This window comes from Carassius carassius, chromosome 30 (assembly GCF_963082965.1).
Source record: "Carassius carassius chromosome 30, fCarCar2.1, whole genome shotgun sequence".
Taxonomy (NCBI): domain Eukaryota; kingdom Metazoa; phylum Chordata; class Actinopteri; order Cypriniformes; family Cyprinidae; genus Carassius; species Carassius carassius.
The window spans coordinates 26,278,182-26,299,418 of record NC_081784.1 but is presented as its reverse complement, the minus strand read 5'-3'; the positions used below and the strand labels follow the sequence as shown (position 1 = coordinate 26,299,418).

General features: G+C 42.7%; 1 protein-coding gene across 1 annotated transcript in view; it reads left to right on the top strand.

Annotated features, from left to right (window-relative positions):
- Positions 1–21,237, top strand: part of LOC132110975 (CUB and sushi domain-containing protein 1-like) — a 648,917-nt gene that overhangs the window by 450,457 nt on the left and 177,223 nt on the right. The window contains exons 7-9 of the mRNA XM_059518126.1: positions 21–98; positions 10,886–10,967; positions 11,349–11,473. Coding sequence (XP_059374109.1) covers positions 21–98; positions 10,886–10,967; positions 11,349–11,473 — 285 coding nt within the window. The remainder of the gene's footprint in view (positions 1–20; positions 99–10,885; positions 10,968–11,348; positions 11,474–21,237) is intronic.

Genomic DNA, 21,237 nt, shown 5'->3' with positions numbered 1-21,237 from the left:
CCTTTACCCTCTCCCTACAGTGAAGAAGGCCATCGAGCTGAAATCCAGAGGGGTGAAAATGCTCCCGAGCAAGGATTCAAGTCACAAAAATGCAGTCTGTAAGTACACTTCTAACACAGCCCCCCACTTAAACCTAAGTTCAGTTCATCTAAGTAGAAAATACCTAATATGCTTCTTTCACAGCAGGCCATGAGGTCTAGACAAGATAAATAAAATCCCTAAAGTTCTCACTGCTTTTTAGTATGTTACTGGTTTAGCTCATGTGAAGCAATTTAAAAATTCAGCAATAAGGTGCCTGTAATAAAATAAAATTGTATTCTCCTCAGTCATATAGTGGCCTTGCTTGTTTTCATTATGAGTTTAATAAAGATGCCCTTGATGATATTCTTAATAGGATGGAGGAAGCTACGCAACGTTATGCTGTATGCATGATTTTGCCTGTTTTGTGCTTCGCTGAACAAGTTCTATGGCAATTAACATTACAAAAGCAGCTGACTCTGTGAAGTACACCACTTTAGTTGAGCTTCTGTATAATTTACAGTGTGTGCATGATGACAATAGCTTGTTTATGGACATTCAGTCAGTCATTACATGCAACATGCGAGAGGTTGCCTAGGGTTTTCATGACAAAGACCCCGGTTCACTTATAGCAAATGAAGAGACTGTCATTTTACTGAAACAAACCGGACAGTTTCACTTCACAAACATGCAATGTAACTTTTATATTTTACAGTGCATCTGTGCACATCTTGTCATACTCATATGTAGCTAGACTTTAGACTATGGGCATACACCCTCTGGTCCACTTTGACATGATGGACTGACCACAGTTTGTATGGTTTTCACTTGTTGGGCCGGATTTATCTGAAAAGATGATAAAAATATGTCATGTAAAGTTTCAGTGATTGGTGTGATAAGTCTTTGGTAGCTAAATCTAGCAGAGGTTAGTGAAACTGCTTACAGCTCTTTTAAGGGCAGTTTTTAGATATTTGATTGGAATTGAAGTACACTTGACATTTATGTATTAAACGTTTACATGTGTGTTATAAGAAAGTCTTTGACACATATTAAGGTTATTGCAGGGCACTATAGGAGGAAAATAAATGTTCAAGAAAAACAGATACCCACTTTGATCATAACTTTAGAGACTGATATCAACAATCAGGGGAGATGACATTTGAAGACCACATCAAAAAGAAGGATGTGACAGTTGATCAAAAAGCCTCCTTCCACAAGTGAAATCCTTCGGCTTCTCTCTCTCTCGCTCTCAAACACATACCACTTCCAAATGCACTGGCCTTGCTTCATACTTTACATGAAGTGGTTTATGTGGGTTCTAGATTTTAATTAATCTTCTGTCACCTTCTGTATATAAAGTTGGACTCGTACAGGCATAATTTTCTACCGACATGACCAAATGCAAATTTTGTTTTTAAGTTAGGCAGCAAGCTTATCAAAAAATTATGTACATTGGAGGAGGAAATTCATCCATGCATTAAATCAATTAATCAATTAATCAATCAATTAGTCAGTCAGTCAGTCAGTCACTGATGGTGCACATGTGCACATGAACGTGTGTAGAAATAATAATTAGATTTTCTGTCTGTCCAAAACTAATAAATACAGACAAAACAGTTCTGCTCTTGCATATCTAGGTTACTCATTACTCGTGTCTCAAACAAAGCTCATTGATTTATTTAATTAATTAATTAATTAATTAATTAATTAATTAATTATTATTATTATTTATTTATTTTTTTTATGGCCAGCTAATAAGCTTGTGTGTACAATATTCTTCAGATGATTGCTGAAGGAACTGTGAATGTGCCAACTGCCAACTGCTGAGACTAAAATCAAGCAGATCTTTTAATTATAAAATGGCTTTACCAACACGGTTCCTTTGAGGAAACCACTAAAGCACTTAATATTAAGTAACAGTTTATTAATGTTACACTTCAGTAGCCTAAAGCTAAAGCTTAAAACCGGCAGCCATGCCACCCTGTAGCCCAAGATCGGTTGCTCAGAGAAGCTAAGCATGGTTGAGCCTTTTCAGTACCTGGATGGGAGACCTCCTGGGAAAACTAGGTTGCTGCTGGAAGAGGTGCTAGTGAGGCCAGCAGGGGGTGCTCACCTGTGGTATGTTTGGGTCCTAGCGCCCCAGTGTAGTGATGGGGACACTATACTGTCAACAAGCACCATCCTTCGGATGAGATGTTAAACTGAAGTCCTGACTCTCTGTGGTCATTTAAAAATCCCAGAATGTCTTTTGAAAAAGAGTAGAGGAGTGACCTCGGCATCCTGGCCAAATTCACCCATTGGCCTCTGATCATCATGGCCTCCTAACAATCCCTATATCTACTGATTGGCTTCATCACTCTGTCTCATCTCCACCAATAAGTTGGTGCATGGTTGGCGTTCTGGCGCAATATGGCTGCCGTCGCATCATCCAGGTGGATGCTGCACACTGGTGGTGGATGAGGAGATTCCCTCTTTCATGTAAAATCACTTTGAGTGCTTAGAAAAGTGCTATATAAATGTAAGTAAGTATTATTATTATTATTATTATAAAAAATGCATAGTCATAAAGTGCAATTCAAGGCGTTAACTTTGTTCTTGTTCTTCTTTCCAAATTATAGCTACTGACAAGATTACTTGGTGTGCCACCCTTTTAGCATCAGTATCATTTAATTTATTGATGTTGAACCAAAAATTTATGGAAATATTTTTATTTAGCAAAGTATATTTTACTGAATACATTTGTTCTGGTTCACGTCATGCAGCTGTACTAGACCAACTTCCATTACCAATTAAACTAATATTCCAGTTTAGAAATACAAATAAAGCAGCTGGCACATAATAATACAAAAGATACTATATAATAATAGCAAATATAATATATAATCATAAAAATAGATTAAATAGAGTCAAACATATGGCCCCTTTAAAACATGGGTAATTATGTGGATGTAAAGATGGTCAATGCTGCACCTGATGTGAAGTCATCCATGAACTCACCTAATGTGATTTTGGCCAGCTATTGAATTCAGAGGGATGTCAGAATGTGAGGCTGTGTGAACACAAACTCACTGTGGCTTAGGAGGAACAAGAGAGCGGGGAGTGGAGAAACATTGGACATACTTTGACCTTTATTTGCTTTTTATTGGAAATAGCCTTGAGCTTACCATCACTAAATCACCCGTCAGCTCTACAGGAATAGATATTAAACCTGTGAGTGCCATCTTTACTGGCATTCTGATGAACACTGTACACTCTGGCTGTACTGAATGGGAACATTCCATTGCTTTTCTATATTAGAAAGAAACTGTCACAGTGTCTGGGTTGTGTTCCCTGGGTTTCCACTAGGTGTCCTCCTTTTCCACGGTGTCTATCATATTATCACTTCCTGTCTCCTTATTTGGTCACCTTCCCTCTTGTTTAGTTAATTGATTGTTCCCCACCTGTCTCCTGTTTTCCCATTATCCTTTTGTGTATTTATACCTGGTCTGTCTGAGTCTTTGTCACGGAGTCCTTGTTGTATGCGTGATACTTCCCTGAGTCTGCTCTTAGTGTATGTTCTTGTTCTTGTTATGTTTTTTGGATTGTCTGGTTTTGACCCTGCCTGGACTGTTTGCCCCTTTTGGATTGCCCCTCAATAAACATCGTACCTGCATTTGGATCTCTCCCGTGTTTCTTGTATCACCGTACGTGACAGAAACATTCTATTATTGACCTTTTGTGTCATTCACTGTATAAAAGTTCAGACGTTTGAGATAAGTAAGATTTTAAATGCATATTTGAATTATACTACATTGCATATTATAATATTCACATTATTACTTTTCTCAGTTTTTTTTTGTAATTTTTCTGCTTTTATGAACATAAGAGACTTCTTAAAAAAATATAATATAAAAAATAAAAAAAAGTTTACATACCCCTTGCAGCTATTTCAAATAACATGTTAATGTATAATCCAAAAAAATAATAATAAAAAATAAAAAACTTAATTTATAAAAATTACCCTGTTCAAAAGATTATATGCCCTCAAATCTTAATACTGTGTGTCATTTCCTGGATGATCCACGACTGATTTTCTGTTTTGTGATAGTTGTTCATTAGTCCTGAGCAGTTCAACTACCTGCTGTTCTTGTCATGCTGTCTGGTCTCTGTTTCCCTGGGTGTCCACTAGTGGTCTCACTTCCCCATAGGCACCTCACCGCAGGCACTACAATTCCCACAAAGCCTTGACCCTTCATCACAGAAATTGCACTCCTGTTAATTGCACTCAGGTGTCTTCACTTGATAGTCATTACCCTGCCTATATAATCTGGTCTGTTTCCTATTATCTTTATGGAGTCCTTACTTTCCGTCACCTAGTTTCCTCGCGTTTCCTAGTCCTTGAGTTCCTGTTCTTGTTCCTGTTTGTTTGTTTGTTTGTTTCTGTTTGGATTGATATTGGTTACGACCCCGGCTTGTTTTTGACTCTGATTTGGATTACCCTTAATAAACCGTACTGCACTTCCGTCTTCTGTGTTCCCGTACGTGACAGAAGGACTCCATCATGCTAAGATCCAGCGGTGTGGGATTTTGTATACGTTCCCCAGCCACCATAGAGGAGTGGATGGGGAGACTATCTAACCTAACCACTCTCCGTCAAAAGGGGAGTGAGGTGGGGGGCTTGCCGCAAATGTTCTGGACAATAGCAGTGGGGATGGGGTATAACGATGAGGCCCTGAAGGACCTTTTCAACGGCTGCCTGGATGACCCTTTTCACCCTACCTGGGTGGGAGATGAAGGGGCTGGAGATACTGGACTTTTGGGGGTTCACCAGTTACCTACAGCATCGATCTCGGTGGGATGACTCAGCCACACCTGTCTCTCTCGGTGGGATGGCCGACTCTAGACCGGGGTCTACAGACAGTAGGACCGCCAGCCCAGCGCCACAGCACAAGGTGGTCGCCAGCCCAGTGCCACGGCGCAAGATGGCCGCCAGCCCAGCACCATCGTGCAAGATGGCCGCCAGCCCAGCGCCATCGTGCAAGATGGCCGCCAGCCCAGCGCCACAGCCCAAGATGGCCGCCAGCCCAGCACCACTGCCCAAGATGGCCGCCGGCCCATCGCTACTGCCCAAGATGGCCGCCGGCCCAGCGCCACAGCACAAGGTGGCCGCCAGACCTGCGCCACTGCCCAAGATAGCCGCCGGCCCAGCGCCACTGCCCAAGATGGCCGCCGGTCCAGCGCCACTGCCCAGGATGGCCGCCGGTCCGGAGTCATGGCACAATATGGCCACTTGTCCAGCGCCTCTACACGGGATAACAGCCACAGTTGACCCTGGTTGAGTCGATTCAGGTTCCCGTTGACCCCCCCAGAGTCAGGTTAAGTCACCGTTGACGCTCCAGAGTCAGGTAAAGTCACCGTTGACACTCCAGAGTCAGGTCAAGTCACCGTTGACACTCCAGAGTCAGGTCAAGTCACCGTTGACACTCCAGAGTCAGGTCAAGTCACCGTTGACACTCATGAGTTAAGCAATACCACAGTTAGACCTCAGGAGTCAAGACAAGTCACTGGTGATCTTCAAGGACAGAGTCAAGTCACCAATGATCTTCATGGGCAAAGTCAAGTCACCAGTGTTCTTCATGGGCAAGGTCAAGTCACCGACTATCTTCATGGGCAAAGGCAAGTCACCATTGATCTTCATGAGCAAATGCAAGTCATCATTGATCTTCATGAGCAAAGTCAGGTCACCAATGATTTTCATGAGCAGAGTCAGGTCACCAATGATCCTCATGAGCAGAGTCAGGTCACCAATGATCTTTATGAGCAGAGTCAAGTCACCATTGATCTTCCTGAATCCAGTCTAGACTCTGCAGAACTACCAGAGCTTTTCCACGTCTCTGCTGAACTACCAAAGCCTCTCCAGGTCTCTGCTGAACTACCAGAGCCTCTCCACGTCTCAGCCAAACTCTCTGAGCGCTCGACTGATCCTGTCGTGGCCAAGGAGGCCACCCTTAACTTGTTCATGTTCTCTGTTTCAGACTTGCCTATCCAGACTTGCTCTCATGTATCATCGATCCCACTGTGGTGGTCTTCTGTGCCGCCCTGGTAGGCTTCTGTCTCGACCGCACGGCTGTGGTGGTCTTCGGCGCCACCCTGGTGGGCTTCTGTCTCGACCGCACGGATGTGGTGGTCTTCTGCGCCGCCCTGGTGGGCTTCTGTCTCGACCGCACGGATCTGGTGGTCTTTGGCGCCACCCTGGTGGGCTTCTGTTTCGACCTCACGGATGTGGTGGTCTTCTGTGCCGCCCTGGTGGGCTTCTGTCTCGACTGCACGGTTGTGGTGGTCTTCTGCCCTGCCCTGGTGGGCTTCTGTTTCGACCGCACGGATGTGGTGGTCTTCTGCGCCGCCCTGGTGGGCTTCTGTCTCGACCGCACAGTTGTGGTGGTCTTCTGATAACTGCCCTGTCGGTTCGGCCGTGGGCCACTGAACTTTCTGTCTTTCCTGGACTTGTGTTTTGTTGTTGTTTTGTTTTTTTCCCTTTTCTCTCTGTTTCCCTCTATGGACCTGGCCCTCCGTCCCTCCCCCTGATCATCCGCCGGTCCACCTCCCTCCTGGTCTCTGTGTTCCTTGGTCTCGTCTTGGGTTCGGGCGGGGCATCTGGTAGCTGCTTCGTGGAGGAGGGGGTAATGTCACGCTGTCTGGTCTCTGTTTCCCTGGGTGTCCACTAGTGGTCTCACTTCCCCATAGGCACCTCACCGCAGGCACTACAATTGCCACAAAGCCTTGTCCCTTCATCACAGTAATTGGACTCCTGTTAATTGCACTCAGGTGTCTTCACTTGATAGTCATTACCCTGCCTATATAATCCGGTCTGTTTCCTATTGCCTTTATGGAGTCCTTACTTTCCGTCACCTAGTTTCCTCGCATTTCCTATTCCTTGAGTTCCTGTTCTTGTTCCTGTTTGTTTGTTTGTTTGTTTCTGTTTGGATTGATGTTGGTTACGACCCCGGCTTGTTTTTGACTCTGATTTGGATTTCCCTTAATAAACCACACTGCACTTGGATCTTCCGTCTCCTGTGTTCCCGTACGTGACAGTTCTTCAGAAAAATCCCCCAGCTCCTACACGTTCTTTGGTTTTCCAGCATCTTTGCATATTTGAACCTTTTCCGAAAGTAACTATTTGATTGTGAGATCCATCTTTTCACACTGAGAACAACTGAGGGACTCATACACAACTATTACAGATGTTACAAAAACTCAACGAGATAATCCAGAAGAACAAGGGTGGCGGGGGGGGGGGTTGTTTTAGTTTAGTTTATTTGTTTAGCACATGTTTAGTACAAGTACAAAACTATGCAAGGAGGGAACGAAGCCACTCTAGGCTTGTACAGAGTTCCACTCCTGCTCATATTAACTCATGAGACATGCAGACTAAACACTCAAAAAAACAAAATAAAAAAACAAACAACTAACGAAACAAAGCAAGAGCATAAGCAGAAAAAAACAACAACAAAAAAACAATACAAAACAACAGTTCAATAACATAAAAGATGATCAATCTAGATACAAATGCAAAAAGAGCAAGCAATACCTAGAAAGGACTACATAAAGGCGTCAAGCTAGCAATAGTAGTCTCTTCAAATGCTTTTTGAAAACAGAATAAGAGGACATTGATCACAACGATGGGCTTAAATCACTCCAGAGCTTAGGACCTCTAAAAGAAATATTAAATTGATGTCTTGTGTGTAAGGTAAGACAAAAGTATTATTGCTATGTCTAGTTTGAAATGAGTGTACATGTGAGATAGGGATAAACAAACTCTGAAAGGAGTCTGGTAGATCTTGTTTCCTATATATAAACTTATGCATAAATAGACATGTTTGATAAATATTTACCTTATCAATAGGGAGAACTTTAAATTTATTGTAAAGGGGTGCTGAGGGTGCATATCTATTTGAATGAGAAATAAATCTAAGATATTTCTTCTGTATGACTATTCATTTCTTCAGATAGGTAGGATAGGTAGCTGCCCAGACAATATTTCAATAATTAATGAATGGGAAAAAAAAGCTATAATATAAGGTTAAAAAAGCTGAGGAATGAACTAAAGGACAAACCCTCCTCAATATACCCAACATTTTAGCTGACCTCTTAGATACGAAGTTGATATGGTTAGACCATTTAAGACCACTATCTATAATGACTCCCAAAAATGTGGTATGCTGAACCAATTAGATTTGAGTGTTATTAATAAAGATTTTAGATAATTCTATAGGGTAATGTTTGTTAGTATTACAAAAAATCATAAAGTTGCATTTTTTTATATTGAGAGTAAGTTTATTCCATTGAAACCATTCCACAATGGAAGATAGTTCCTCATTGACCGTTTTGATTAAAATATTAAAGTCTTGGTGAGAAGCTACAAGATTTGTATCATCTGCAAATAGTACTGGGAGGAGTTTGGTACAAATCGTGGCCATGTCATTAATATAAATTAAAAATAGAAGAGGCCCCAAAATTGATCCTTGAGGGACCCCAATCATAATTTTTGACTTCATGGAGGTATAGCCTTCCAGGTATACATATTGCTCTCTGTTAGCTAAGTAGCTTCTAAACCATCTCAAGGCAACATCCTCCACTCCGTATCTACTAAGTTTAGCAATCAAAATATTGTGATTGACCGTGTCGAATGCCTTACTCAGGTCCAGGAAGACTCCAAGAGCAAATTTTTTATTGTCAAGAGCTGAAGAAATATAGTTCAAAAGTTGAATGAGGGCATGCTCAGTAGAGTGTCACTTCCGAAAACCATATTGATGTTTGTATAAAATATTATTGGCATCCAGGTGATTAAATAATCTAGAAAAGACAAGTCTTTCCATGATTTTCGATATACACGGAAGAATTGATATTGGCCTATAATTACCAAATTCCTTGGAGTCACCGGTCTTGAAAATTGGTTTAACCCTAGCAACTTTCAAATCCCGAGGGACAATTCCAGTTTTCAAAGACAGTGAGAGAATATGAGTGAGAGGTTTAATAATATAGTCAATTGTCTCTTTAATAAGAACACTTTTAATGCCATCATGACCATGGGCTGCATTTTTAAGTGATAAAATAATATTACGAACTTCTTGAACAGTTGGTGGGTCATAATTATGGAATGGAGGATACTGACCTTTAATTAAAGAACAGGGATGTATATCCGAGCCATTAATATTAGATGCTAGTTAAGAACCAACCGATATAAAAAAATCATTAAAGCCATTAGTAATATCAACAGGGTTGGAGAGAACCCCCTTCTTACTGTTCATTACTACAGCGGCAGTAAATGGGGATTTAGTATGGTTCAGTAAGTGATTAATGAGGTGCTATGTTGTCTTAATGTTTTTAGAAGCTTGTGCAAATTGATTTGAATATTATACTTTCTTTGCTTTTCTTACTAAAGATGTGAAGTGGTTTTTACATTTCTTATAAGTTTCAGTATTAATTGAAGAAGGATTAAAAATAGACCTCCTATAAAGTTTATTTTTTTCCGGGAAAGCTTTTTTAGTTCATCAGATATCCACGGCTTCCCCTTAGAATATTTATTTCTGGATTTTATACTCGTCAACGGAAATGATAAATCTAAGGCCTTATTAAAAGACTTTAAGAATAAACTGTATGCACTATTAAAGTCTTGTGACACAAGTACCTCATCCCATATGATATTGCCAATGGCAGACTTAAAATGATCAATGTTGTTTCTAGAGAATTTACGATATGTATGTGGCCCATTCTTAGGATAACTAGACATTAATTGGCGGGATTGGATAAACTGAAAGACAGGAAAGTGGTCAGAGACATCACACATCAGGAGGCCTGAAGTGACCTCAAAATTATAAGAATTAAACAAAATATTATCAATCAGAGTAGCAGATGAGGAAGTGATTCTAGATGGTTTAGTAATAAGAGGGAAAAAATTAAAAGAATGGAGTGCATTTAAAAAATCAACTGTTTGTGTTAAATCACGTTTAAGTAAATTAATATTATAGTCACTGAGTAAAAAACATAATTTGCTTTCTTTGGTTATTAACTCAAGTGTTGATTGAAGTGCATCAAATGTATTATGGTCTGAATCTGGTGGTCTATAGATGTATCCGATCAGAATAGTCTTACCATTGAATTGCTGACAAGATGGAATTTCAATAAATATAGACTCTGTATTAGTGGTGTCAAATTCTGCACTAAGATCATCTCTAGCACAAGCATCAAAGGAATTCAAAGCATATAGAGAGACACCCCCTCCTCTTTTGTTTTTTTCTACAAGAATGAAATGATACATAATTAGGTAGGGGGAATAAAGAAAATACATCATCAGTCAGCCAAGTCTCAGAAAAGGCCAAGACTGAGAAGGAAAAACTTAAGGTAGACAGGAAAGTTCTCAATTCATCATGATTTTTAGACATACTACGAATATTCCAATGGAAAGTAGAGAAAAGATTTTTAGAAAATGTTATGGTTTGATGCAGTGAGTTTACTTGCCCTTCAGAGTAATAGTTACAAGACTATTAAATTTAAAGTTTAAGTTTAAATTAGGTTGATTTACATCAGGATTAAAGAAACTATCATAGATGCCACAACTGTTCATGTTCTGCTCAAACGGGTTGAAAATAAAATAATTATCATCAAAGATGGTTAAGTCAATAGACGGCATAGAAATTAAACTGGCAAGAGAATCGACACAGACTCACGTGAAAAAAACTGGCTGTCCCCTGGTTTTGTTGGGTGAAAACTTTTTTTGAATTTGAAGATCAGGGTAACCAGTCGACTATCAGACAAAATAAGTCTAATTTTGTTTCCTCTCTTTCTTTGTGTGTTTTGTCTTCTCTTGCATGCTCTCTCTTTAATGCAGTAAGCCAAGGTGGGATGGCTGCAGACATTTGTCCAGATCCAGGGATTCCTGAGAACGGGAAAAGAATTGGCTCCAGCTTTCAGTATGTCTTCTTTTTTTCTCTTATGTGCTTGTCCTTTTTAACTTCATGACACAGTGTTAATCTGGCCTGGGCCTGCTGTTTGACATGTCCGTCTGAACTCCCATATCGCTTGGCCATTACCAACAGGACCTTTGGTCACTGCTACTAAGTGGGTTTCTAATGCCCCTACAGAAAAACCAAGTGCCATTACATGTTATGCATTTAATGGAATACGATGTGGGGGATTCTGAAAATAGAAGAGACATGCGGTTTATAGACGTTTGACTGAAACTGCTTTCATCTAACCAAAGAAAGATGTGTAAGAGATATATACAGGGTCGGGGGTTGATTGTGTAACTCGTGTAGCTGGATGACCGCTGACGGTCATTTCAACTTCGGCAGGGTTGGAGCCAGCATCCAGTTTTCCTGCGACGACAGCTATGTACTGCAGGGATCAAAGAGCATCACTTGCCAGAGAGTGACTGAGACCCTGGCGGCCTGGAGTGACCACAGGCCTATCTGTCGGAGTAAGTGCAAATATGGCTCTCTTTTCCCCTGCTCAGACACTTTCTGTAGGGATGTTGTCAGATCCTGTTAAGTGACATGTACCACATGGAAGTATTGTCCATACAATTCGTAGGAATGGTTGTGACACACGGATTTAACAAAGACAACACTGGCACACATGAATATATCAAAGAACATGTATGGATTTAAATCATGCATTTAGGGTTTTCTTGACGACTGTCGCTCTGTTCCAAAATTTGGTGTGCTTTTTATGGGCAAAAAGGCGGTTTCAAAAGGTAGACAGCATAATAAGAAACAGAGTTTCTTAAATTGTTAGATAATCCCATAATGCACTGTAACAATCTAAGTAAAAATAAATAAAATAAAAGAATAAATAAAAAATAACAACATATATATATATATATATATATATATATATATATATATAAGTACAGACCAAAAGTTTGGACACACCTTCTCATTCAAAGAGTTTTCTTTATTTTCATGACTATGAAAATTGTAGATTCACACTGAAGGCATCAAAACTATGAATTAACACATGTGGAATTATATATGGAATTATATACATAACAAAAAAGTGTGAAACAACTGAAAATATGTCATATTCTAGGTTCTTCAAAGTAGCCACCTTTTGCTTTGATTACTGCTTTGCACACTCTTGGCATTCTCTTGATGAGCTTCAAGAGGTAGTCACCTGAAATGGTCTTCCAACAGTCTTGAAGGAGTTCCCCGAGAGATGCTTAGCACTTGTTGGCCCTTTTGCCTTCTGTCTGAGGTCCAGCTCACCCCTAAACCATCTCGATTGGGTTCAGGTCCGGTGACTGTGGAGGCCAGGTCATCTGGCGCAGCACCCCATCCCTCTCCTTCTTGGTCAAATAGCCCTTGATTCCTCCAGTGTGACTACAATTTTCATAGTCATGAAAATAAAGAAAACTCTTTGAATGAGAAGGTGTGTCCAAACTTTTGGTCTGTACTGTATATATGTATATATGTGTGTGTGTGTGTGTGTGTGTGTGTGTGTGTGTGTGTGTGTGTATTGATAGTCCACGTTAGACATTATAGTGACTTTGCAATTACTTCAACAAACAGACATTACAGCCACGTGCACAGAGTAGACAAAGATTTCCTTACAACGACAACAGTGCTAAAATCAAATGAGAAAAGATAAAAAAAAAAACCACTTACAGTATGTTGAACCTCTTGTTGCTTGACTGCAATATACTTCAACAGATGATTTTGCTAAACTAACACAACAAGACAAAGCCATTAGCTAACACATTTAAAAGGTAATATAGAGTAAAAACCTACAATGTAGTGTTAATACATATTAAAAATACAAACCAACTCATTCGTACGTGTAAAGGTTTATCCAATTTCTTTACAAATTTAAATGCTGGTGTTTTTTTACATCCAGAGGCTGCTCAGTGTTGTGGCATCTTGAAACTCATTGATCAATGTGATGACACATTGACGTTCCAAAATGGCGGACATGTCAACATGTCTGAAGCAGTTGAATGTGGCATCTATACATATCTATGATACAAAAGATCCAAGACGTGTCACTCGTATAGTTTTGAATGGGGGGAAATGCAACACTCAATATGGCCGCTCTATCTATAGACGCCCCGTCTTCTGAGTAAAAGAGCCAATTGCTTATCGGTAAAGTCAACTCTGCCATTAGAAGTCCCTGTTGCTATAGAAACAGGATTCTGAGACGTGTGCTTAGGATTGTGCATCCACACTTGCTGGTCTAGCCTGAATACAATTTTTTTTAATGCTATTTGAACAAAAGACAAAAAAAAAAAAAAAAAAATCATGAGACAGTTGTCAGATTTCACTGGTGATTTCAAATATGAAATTTATTCATAAGCTTGGTCAGCAGATTTGGAGAATTTGATGTTTCCCCATTCAGAGAAATAGGAGCTGCACTTGAGGCATTTCAAAGATGGCTACCAAGTGAAATGACTTGAAATTAGTGAAGGACTTTAGTAATACAATCCCCCTCATCTTCCAGTAGTAAGAAAATCTCTGACAATAGTAGCAAACCGTGGCACCGTAGTATCCCAAACGGCTTTACTGAGATGACCTTGATGTGCTTGATATAAATTTTATTTTATTAGAAAATAATGTTTGGTATTTATTCATTTCATTACATCAAAAGGCATTGCAGTCCGGATTCAGACCGGAGTCTGCCAGTTGGCAGCCCCTGTGCTCAAAGTATGAACAGTCTAGGCCGGGTTTATTTAGTAAAACTCTTTGATTTTCTCTTGCTAGTGACTTTTACTTTGTTCTTAGTTTGTAATTTTAATCCACATCTATTAATTTCATCAGGCAGATTAATGAAGAGTGATATTTACTTTTATTAGGCACTGTTATTTACTAGAAAGCAAAAAAAAAAAAAAGTTTAATTAAAGTTTGCAAACATTACCTCTACCACCATACCATACCAGCATATCCCTGATGACATCAACATGTCAAACACTGGGTTTTAACATTTATGTCTTCTTATTATACTAAATCAAATTTGTCTAATTACTTTGTACTTAATATTGTACTATAATATTTTACATAAAAATAGTTTATAAAACTGCTACACAACTCATTCTACTCATGTTTCATGAATAAAGCGTAGATCTGTTCACATCCTCAGACTCTGGCATAATTAATTTCTACAACAACATTCCTTACATTGAATTGGATCTACATGCAGCTATGTTGTTGATGTCAGAAAAATACATCAAACCACTTAATCATTTATATATGTCTGTGTGTGTGTGTGTGTGTGTGTGTGTGTGTGTGTGTGTGTGTGTGTGTGTGTGTTTGTGTGTGCCTCTGCTACAAGAGCGGCGTGCATCAGGGAGCTTCAGCTATGGGTAAAATGTGTAGTGATGTTAATATTTGGAATAACTATGGTAACTATGACATAATTTGAACACACCATAAGATCTGAGAAATGCAACAAGGTTGATGAAATTCAGCCGTCATAATACAAGCAGATGTTGCTGTATTGACTGATTTATATTTTTATTTATTTAATTTTATTATATTTTGGACATCCCTGAAACCTTATCTCATGCTAGATGTACCCTTAAGATGAGACCTGAGTAGGGCTGCTTTGAAAGGCATAGAGGACACAGGCCTCCAAATGACATGAATCAAAATGAAATAAGGCAGTGTGTCGGACGGGCAGACAGAGGAATAACCATGTTTGACAATTTCTTTGCACAATTCTCACCATTCATTGATTGATCCAGACACTTTTTGCTTCAGCAGTGCCAAGTAACCTTTTTAAACACAAGCCTAAAATGCCTTCCTTACTTTCTTCCTGTGATATGTTAGGGGGAGTGAGAGTATAAAACAGGAAGTTAAAGACCTTTTAGCTTTGTGATTTAGTAATTACCTGTGCTTTGCTCTTCTCTCTCTCTCTCTCTCTCTCTCTCTCTGTCTGTTTTTAGTGGTGGTCTTAAAGAGATTCTCAGGAGATGTTTTGAGTTAATTATGGAGTACCTGCGAATAAGACAGAAGCTCAAACTGACCGCTGATTTATGCATGTACTGCACTTTTATAATTAAGTTGCACTTATAACATCAATTTACAAGTAAACAGAACATTAAAGTGGTCATTGTACATGTCAGACACATCACAGCTATTCATGTATTTAAAACTAGTTGTAACCAGAGTTCTTATTTTATAGGTTCTTGTTCAGAGGTGAGCATGACTTCATTTATGTTGATATCAAACATACAGTACATCCTGCAAACTAAAGAGAATATCCTTGAGAGAAATTGCTATAATTATGACAGTGTTTGCAAGCAGCACAGTATTGATATTCCTCAAACATTCAGGTTAGGGTTCCAAACCCCTGACTATTAAATTTGCAGTTACTCTGCCTGATCTATTTAAGCCTGCGTGAATACAGAGACTCCATTCATTCACATTTTGTTTAGGAGATAATCTCATGCTTTTTTTTCTCACTTAAAGATTTCCAAAATTGCTACTTAATTAAAATTATATTTATTGACACAGCTAGGAATCTTTAGGCTATTCACAATTCAATCAGACAATTCTGGATGTGTGTTTTATTGTTGTTTTTTTTTGGTTGTACCAAAGTCCTTTTAGGCAAGTCTTGCCACTTGGCCGCCATCTTGACAACGCCTCCAGGCAGCTATTTCAGACTAACAAGACCAGGCTCCTATCTAAATGAACGGGACATAAAAACTGCATGTATAGAAACAGCAGTAAAATATGAAAAAAATCGCTGAAAACGTTTGATGACTTTGCCCCAAAATAAAATGCTTTAACTGGCAGTCTGGTGCCTTCGCGTTGTTACCACCCTCTTCTATGTGGATTCCATCGTATCTTGCACACACCACAACTCGCTGTCGCCAAATCGTCTCCGCTGTCGCAAAACCTCAACTGTGCGCATGCGAACCAGACGATAGGCTTAAATGTTTCCTGGCTTGACTGGAGATGATTGGCTTTCCAGCGGGAGGGGAGGGACATGTGCATACAACCTTTATCTTTGCCGTTACGGGTTTTCCTTATATAGTTGTATGGAGGATTGAGGAAGTGACATGTCTCTTATAAATTGTCTCTGGTTGTACCTAAGAATGATCAACATTTGAGTGTGTAATACACTGTGTCATGCAATTGCTGTTATAACATATTATTCAGCTTATTCAGCCTTTTGTTCTAAGTTGTGAAGCTTATCTTGCATATGTTTGTTTGTCATTTATTTATCACATATAGTGGGCATTCAGTTTTGTTCATTATTCATTAATGACATGCAGATGCCACTGCAGATGGTATTTTTGATGCAAATAAAAGCATATATTGTATATAGATAAGAGCTAGACTGATGATGGATAGATAGTGGATCAATCCAGACCAGTTGAAGAGAGAGTTATGATTCATCTGTGATACGTTGATTTTATAATACTAGTTTGGTGGTTAATGTTTCTGCTGAGATAGTTATCTGTAGATTTTTTTTTTCCCAAAACATTTTGAATTCATTTTCACATAGTAGTTTCTGCAGTGAATAAGCTCCTTTTGAGAATATATGCTACATAATCTCTTCACATCTCCTCCTATCGAAATATTCCTTTGTACCCTGTGAAGAAGCCAATGAAGCCACAGTAACGGAGCGGGGCTGCTCTTTTAAGCTGTCAAAGAAAATCCCTGACTAAACACAAGGGAGAAGCAGTTAATACCCTGGCACAGTATAGGGTTGGAAAAAAATACCCTGACTTTGTCAATGATTGAGTCAAGTCATTCTGAGGCATGACCTTAAATAGATTAGCTCATGTCGTGAGGTCTGGATGTGTTCAAATGAAGTGTTTTTTTTAGTGTGGGGTGGGATGGTAATATCTATTTGAAAACCTAGTGAGCTGTGTATGTATAAAGCATTTTAGGCATCATAGGTGCACTGTTGACTTTTGAGACTGTTCCACAAGGTAGGCAGCATTATAAAATGCCTTCTAAAATGCTTAGTTTTGGCCATATTTTAAGACAACCTTGCATATATGCATGTATGGAGAAGGCAGTCCCATAACGCATTGTGACAAGCTCAGTAAAAAGGTTAAGGGAGAGGAATATCAGTTATAAATGTTATGGTTACAAAAGTGCAAAAACATGTATTGCTAAAAGTAGTTCCCTTACGAGAGCTCTCTCGTACTGCGTCTTAGCTAAGACGCTACGGGAAAAGTCTCTTTTCACGAAATACTGAAGCAAAAAATTATCCCTAATTTTGTATTTTTGTAAAGCGCATTTGCAGCAGTACACAGCCATAGGCGAGACGGCTCGTTCGCTCATTGGCTTGTTCTGCGGCAACTGCACAGCCTATCGAGTGCAGGCTGATGCAACATCAGACCAATAAGGGCGCTTCGCGCCCTTCTTGCCACTTCCCGCCGAAACGGGTGTGGCCCAACCTATAAAAGGAGCTCGAAAAGGCTGACTCACCTGATTTTTCATCTCTTCAGCGAAGCTCACGCATCGCTGGATCACGGAGGAAGCAAGCGCCGTCTGAGAAAGCACATCAGCAGGACGAGCCATTCTGAAGCTGCTGGCATCGCCGCCTTCCACTGCCGTTCCTGCTGCGCTATCCGGCGCCTATATCCTTTCAATCCTGTTATATCCAAGCTGTTCTTTATGTGTGTGTGTGTCTTCGCCCTGCGACACACACTCGTAAAAGAGCTCGCGTCTTTTTTAAGATGCCTTCCTGCGGCTCGTCAGAGCCCCACTCAGCGAGGGAGACCGGTACGTCATCTGTGTCTCCTGCCTGGGTGAAGATCATGCAGCGCTCGTGCTCGCTGACGGCGGATGCCCCCACTGCGAGCTGTTGCCATGGTGACTCTGAGGACTCGCCTGGCCTTTTTCTCTGAGCCTGCATTCTCCGCTGCGCTGAGGCGCCGTAAAAGCATCGTTTCCAGCGGATTCCGGAACCGTCTTCAGCTCAACCGAGCTCGCCGGTTCGCCCTGCTTCACCGGCTCCCCCCGGCATCGCTTCCCGGTGGGCAGCGCCCACTCTTTGCCGGCGCGTCGTCCGAGGAAGTCGATCTCAGGGCCGCGTCGGGGGAAGAGGACACACGCTCTCTGCTAGCTTCGGGCAGTGAGGGCTGACATCGAGAAGAAGCCAGGGGCGAATGCTCGTGTTGGCCGCGATGAGTCTCGGCCGCGAGTGGTTTGCACCAGCGCCCCCCCCTCTCGTTCCCGGCTGGATGGTATTTCCCTTTCGGTTGAGCTTACTTCTCAAAGCCCGCCTCATTTCTTCCTGAGCTTCACGAAGAGGTGGCGAAGGCTTGGAACGCTCCATATTCAGCACGAACTCGTTCGTCTGTCTCACTAGCATTCTCCACACTGATGATGCTAAAAACAGGAACTACCACTCACTTCCACCGATGGAACAGGCGATTGCGACGCACCTTTGTCCGCCCTCTGCTGGACGACAGCAAAAGCGGTGTTGCCATCTAAAGCCTGCTGTGTGACGCTGCGTCGGCACTACTAACGATGGCTGCTTCATCGAAGCGCAGGTGTACGAGTTCCGCTGTGGCCGAGCTCTCACCCAAGCGCGCCGCTGTTTCAGTTCCAGGAATTGTGACTGTCTCAGCGTTTTCTGCAATGCGCAAGCCTGCACAGTTGCCCGCTTGCCTGCACACAAAAGCCGTTATCACAACAGCTTCAGCAACGCAGTTCGAGACCGCCGTTCTCGCTCTACCGGCCGTCGCCCCTCACCGCGGGGACCGCGGCAGAGGATTACGGTGAGGCCTGGAGCCCCGAAGCCATCCTAGGAAAGCCATCTACGCATGCTGCATGACGCTGCGTCGGCACTACACACGATGGCTGCTTCATCAAAGAGCCGGTGTACGAGTTCCGCTGTGGCCGGGCTCTCACCTAAGCGCGCCTCTGTTTCAGTTCCAGAGATTGTGACTGTTTCAGCATTTTTTGCAATGCGCAAGCCTGTACGGTTGCCCGCTTGCCTGCACACGAAAACCGTTATCACGGCTACGCAGATATTTCCCGAAAAAGGTGTAATTTCTGGTGTCCCGGCCACGGCCGATGGTGCTATAAATGTAGTGACGATGCCCACTGCTCAGTGCCCATCTCCACATATAAGCACAGCCCTTCACACAGGGCTCGCGCCCATAAAAGCGACTCAAGTCAATCACGCGCACTACATAGTAGACGTGCCCACTCCTCAGTGGCCACAATCACTATGTCACACGCGTCATGTGGTTTCTGTAAAAACGAAACCCATGCACGTTCGTCCGGCGACGGCCGATGGTGCTATAAATGTAGTGACGATGCCCACTCCTCAGTGCCCATTTCCACATGTAAGCACAGCCCTGCACACAGGGCCTGCGCCCATAAAGCGACTCAAGTCGATTGCGCACACTGCATAGTAAACGTGCCCACCCCTCAGTGCCCACAATTACTATGTCACACGCGTCATGTGGTTTCTGTAAAAAACAAAACCCGTGCACGCTCGTCCGGCCACGGCCGATGGTGCTATAAATGCAGTGATGATGCCCACTCCTCAGTGCCCATCTCCACATGTAAGCACAGCCCTGCACACAGGGCTCGCGCACATAAGATCGACACAGATCGGTCGAGCGCGCCGCATAGTAAACGTGCCCACTCCCCAGTGCCCACATACACTATGTCACATACGGCGCGTGGCTTCTGTAAAAACGAGGCCCGTGCACGTACGCTCTGCACAGGCAGACAGCGAGTTGAAAGTGGTAAATGTGCACATATGCAGCCCACTGTTACTCGCAGACATATCGAGTCCCACGGGACCTGCTCAGCCTTCCCCCAGTCGGTTAAGCGCCGGGACGGGGTCGAGGAGGAGCGATCTGCCCGCTTTGATCAGCGCGCTCCCCGCCTCAAATGCGCAGCACACCCGAGCGCCGCCATTGCCCGGTCAACAGAGCGCGCTTCGCATCCAGCCTTTTAGCCATTCATGCAGATGCATGGTCAGCGCTTCCAGGGGTTTCGGATTGGGTGCTAGGCATTATAAAGAGAGGCTACTCGCTACAGTTTTTTTTCGACGCCCTCCGCGCTTTTCAGCGCGCGTCGAAACTACAGTCAAAACAGAAGTAGCACACATACTTCGGGCCGAAATATCAAAACTGTTGAGCAAAGGGGCTGTAGAGCCTGTGTCTCAAGCTCAAAGCGAGGGGGGGGGGGCTGTACAGCAGATACTTTCTGGTGCCCAAGAGAGACGGGGGTCTCAGTCCCATACTGGATCTAAGAAAGCTGAACAAGGCATTGATGAAACGCAGTTTCAAAATGCTTACGACCAGGAAACTCCTCGCGCAGATTCGCAGAGGGGACTGGTTCATGTCAATAGATCTGAGGGACGCGTATTTTCAAATACAGATAGCGTCAAACCACAGGCGATATTTGAGATTCGCCTTCGAGGGCCAGGCATACCAGTTTACAGTCCGCCGTGGCTCCTCGTACGTTTACGAGGTGCATGGATGCAGCGCTCGCTCCTCTCAGACTCAGAGGCATACGAGTGCTGAATTATTTGGATGACTGGCTGGTTCTGGGCCAATCACGAGCGGAGCTCGTGGACCACAGGGCCGTTTTACTCGATCACCTCGAGAAGCTCGGCCTCAGTGTCAATTGGGCAAAGAGTTCGCTGAACCCCAGTCAGACGATCCTGTTTCTGGGTATAGTTCTGAACTCGTGTTCCATGACGGCGCGGCTGTCACCACAGCGCGCGATGGGCATTCAGCACGCAGCGAGTTCTTTCCGCTGCGGCGCGACCGTGTCGCTCAAACACTGTCAAAAGATGCTGGGTCTCATGGCCTCAGCGTCTCCGGTTCTGCGGCTGGGCCTGCTCCGCATGCGCCCCCTGCAGTTCTGGCTGAAGGCTCGGGTGCCGCGCAGAGCGTGGGTGTCTGGCCGGCTGCATTTCAAGGTCGATCAGAGCTGTGTTGCGGCTCTAGCACCTTGGACAGCGAACGGCTGGTACCGGTCAGGTGTAAGCCTGGGGACTTCCCCGAGTGTGAAAATGGTGTCGATGGACGCCTCCACTTCGGGATGGGGAGCGCTGCTCGAAGGCAGACCGTACTTTGGCCTATGGTCAGAATGGGAAAAGCTCCATCATATCAACTGCCTGGAAACACTGGCAGTGGAGAACGCTCTGACGCGCTTTTGTCCCCATATCAAGGATCACCACGTCGTAGTCCGTGCGGACAACATGTCCGTGGTTTGGGCTCAGCGCAACGTGCGCTCGCTGAGAGCAGTGCATGTGCCT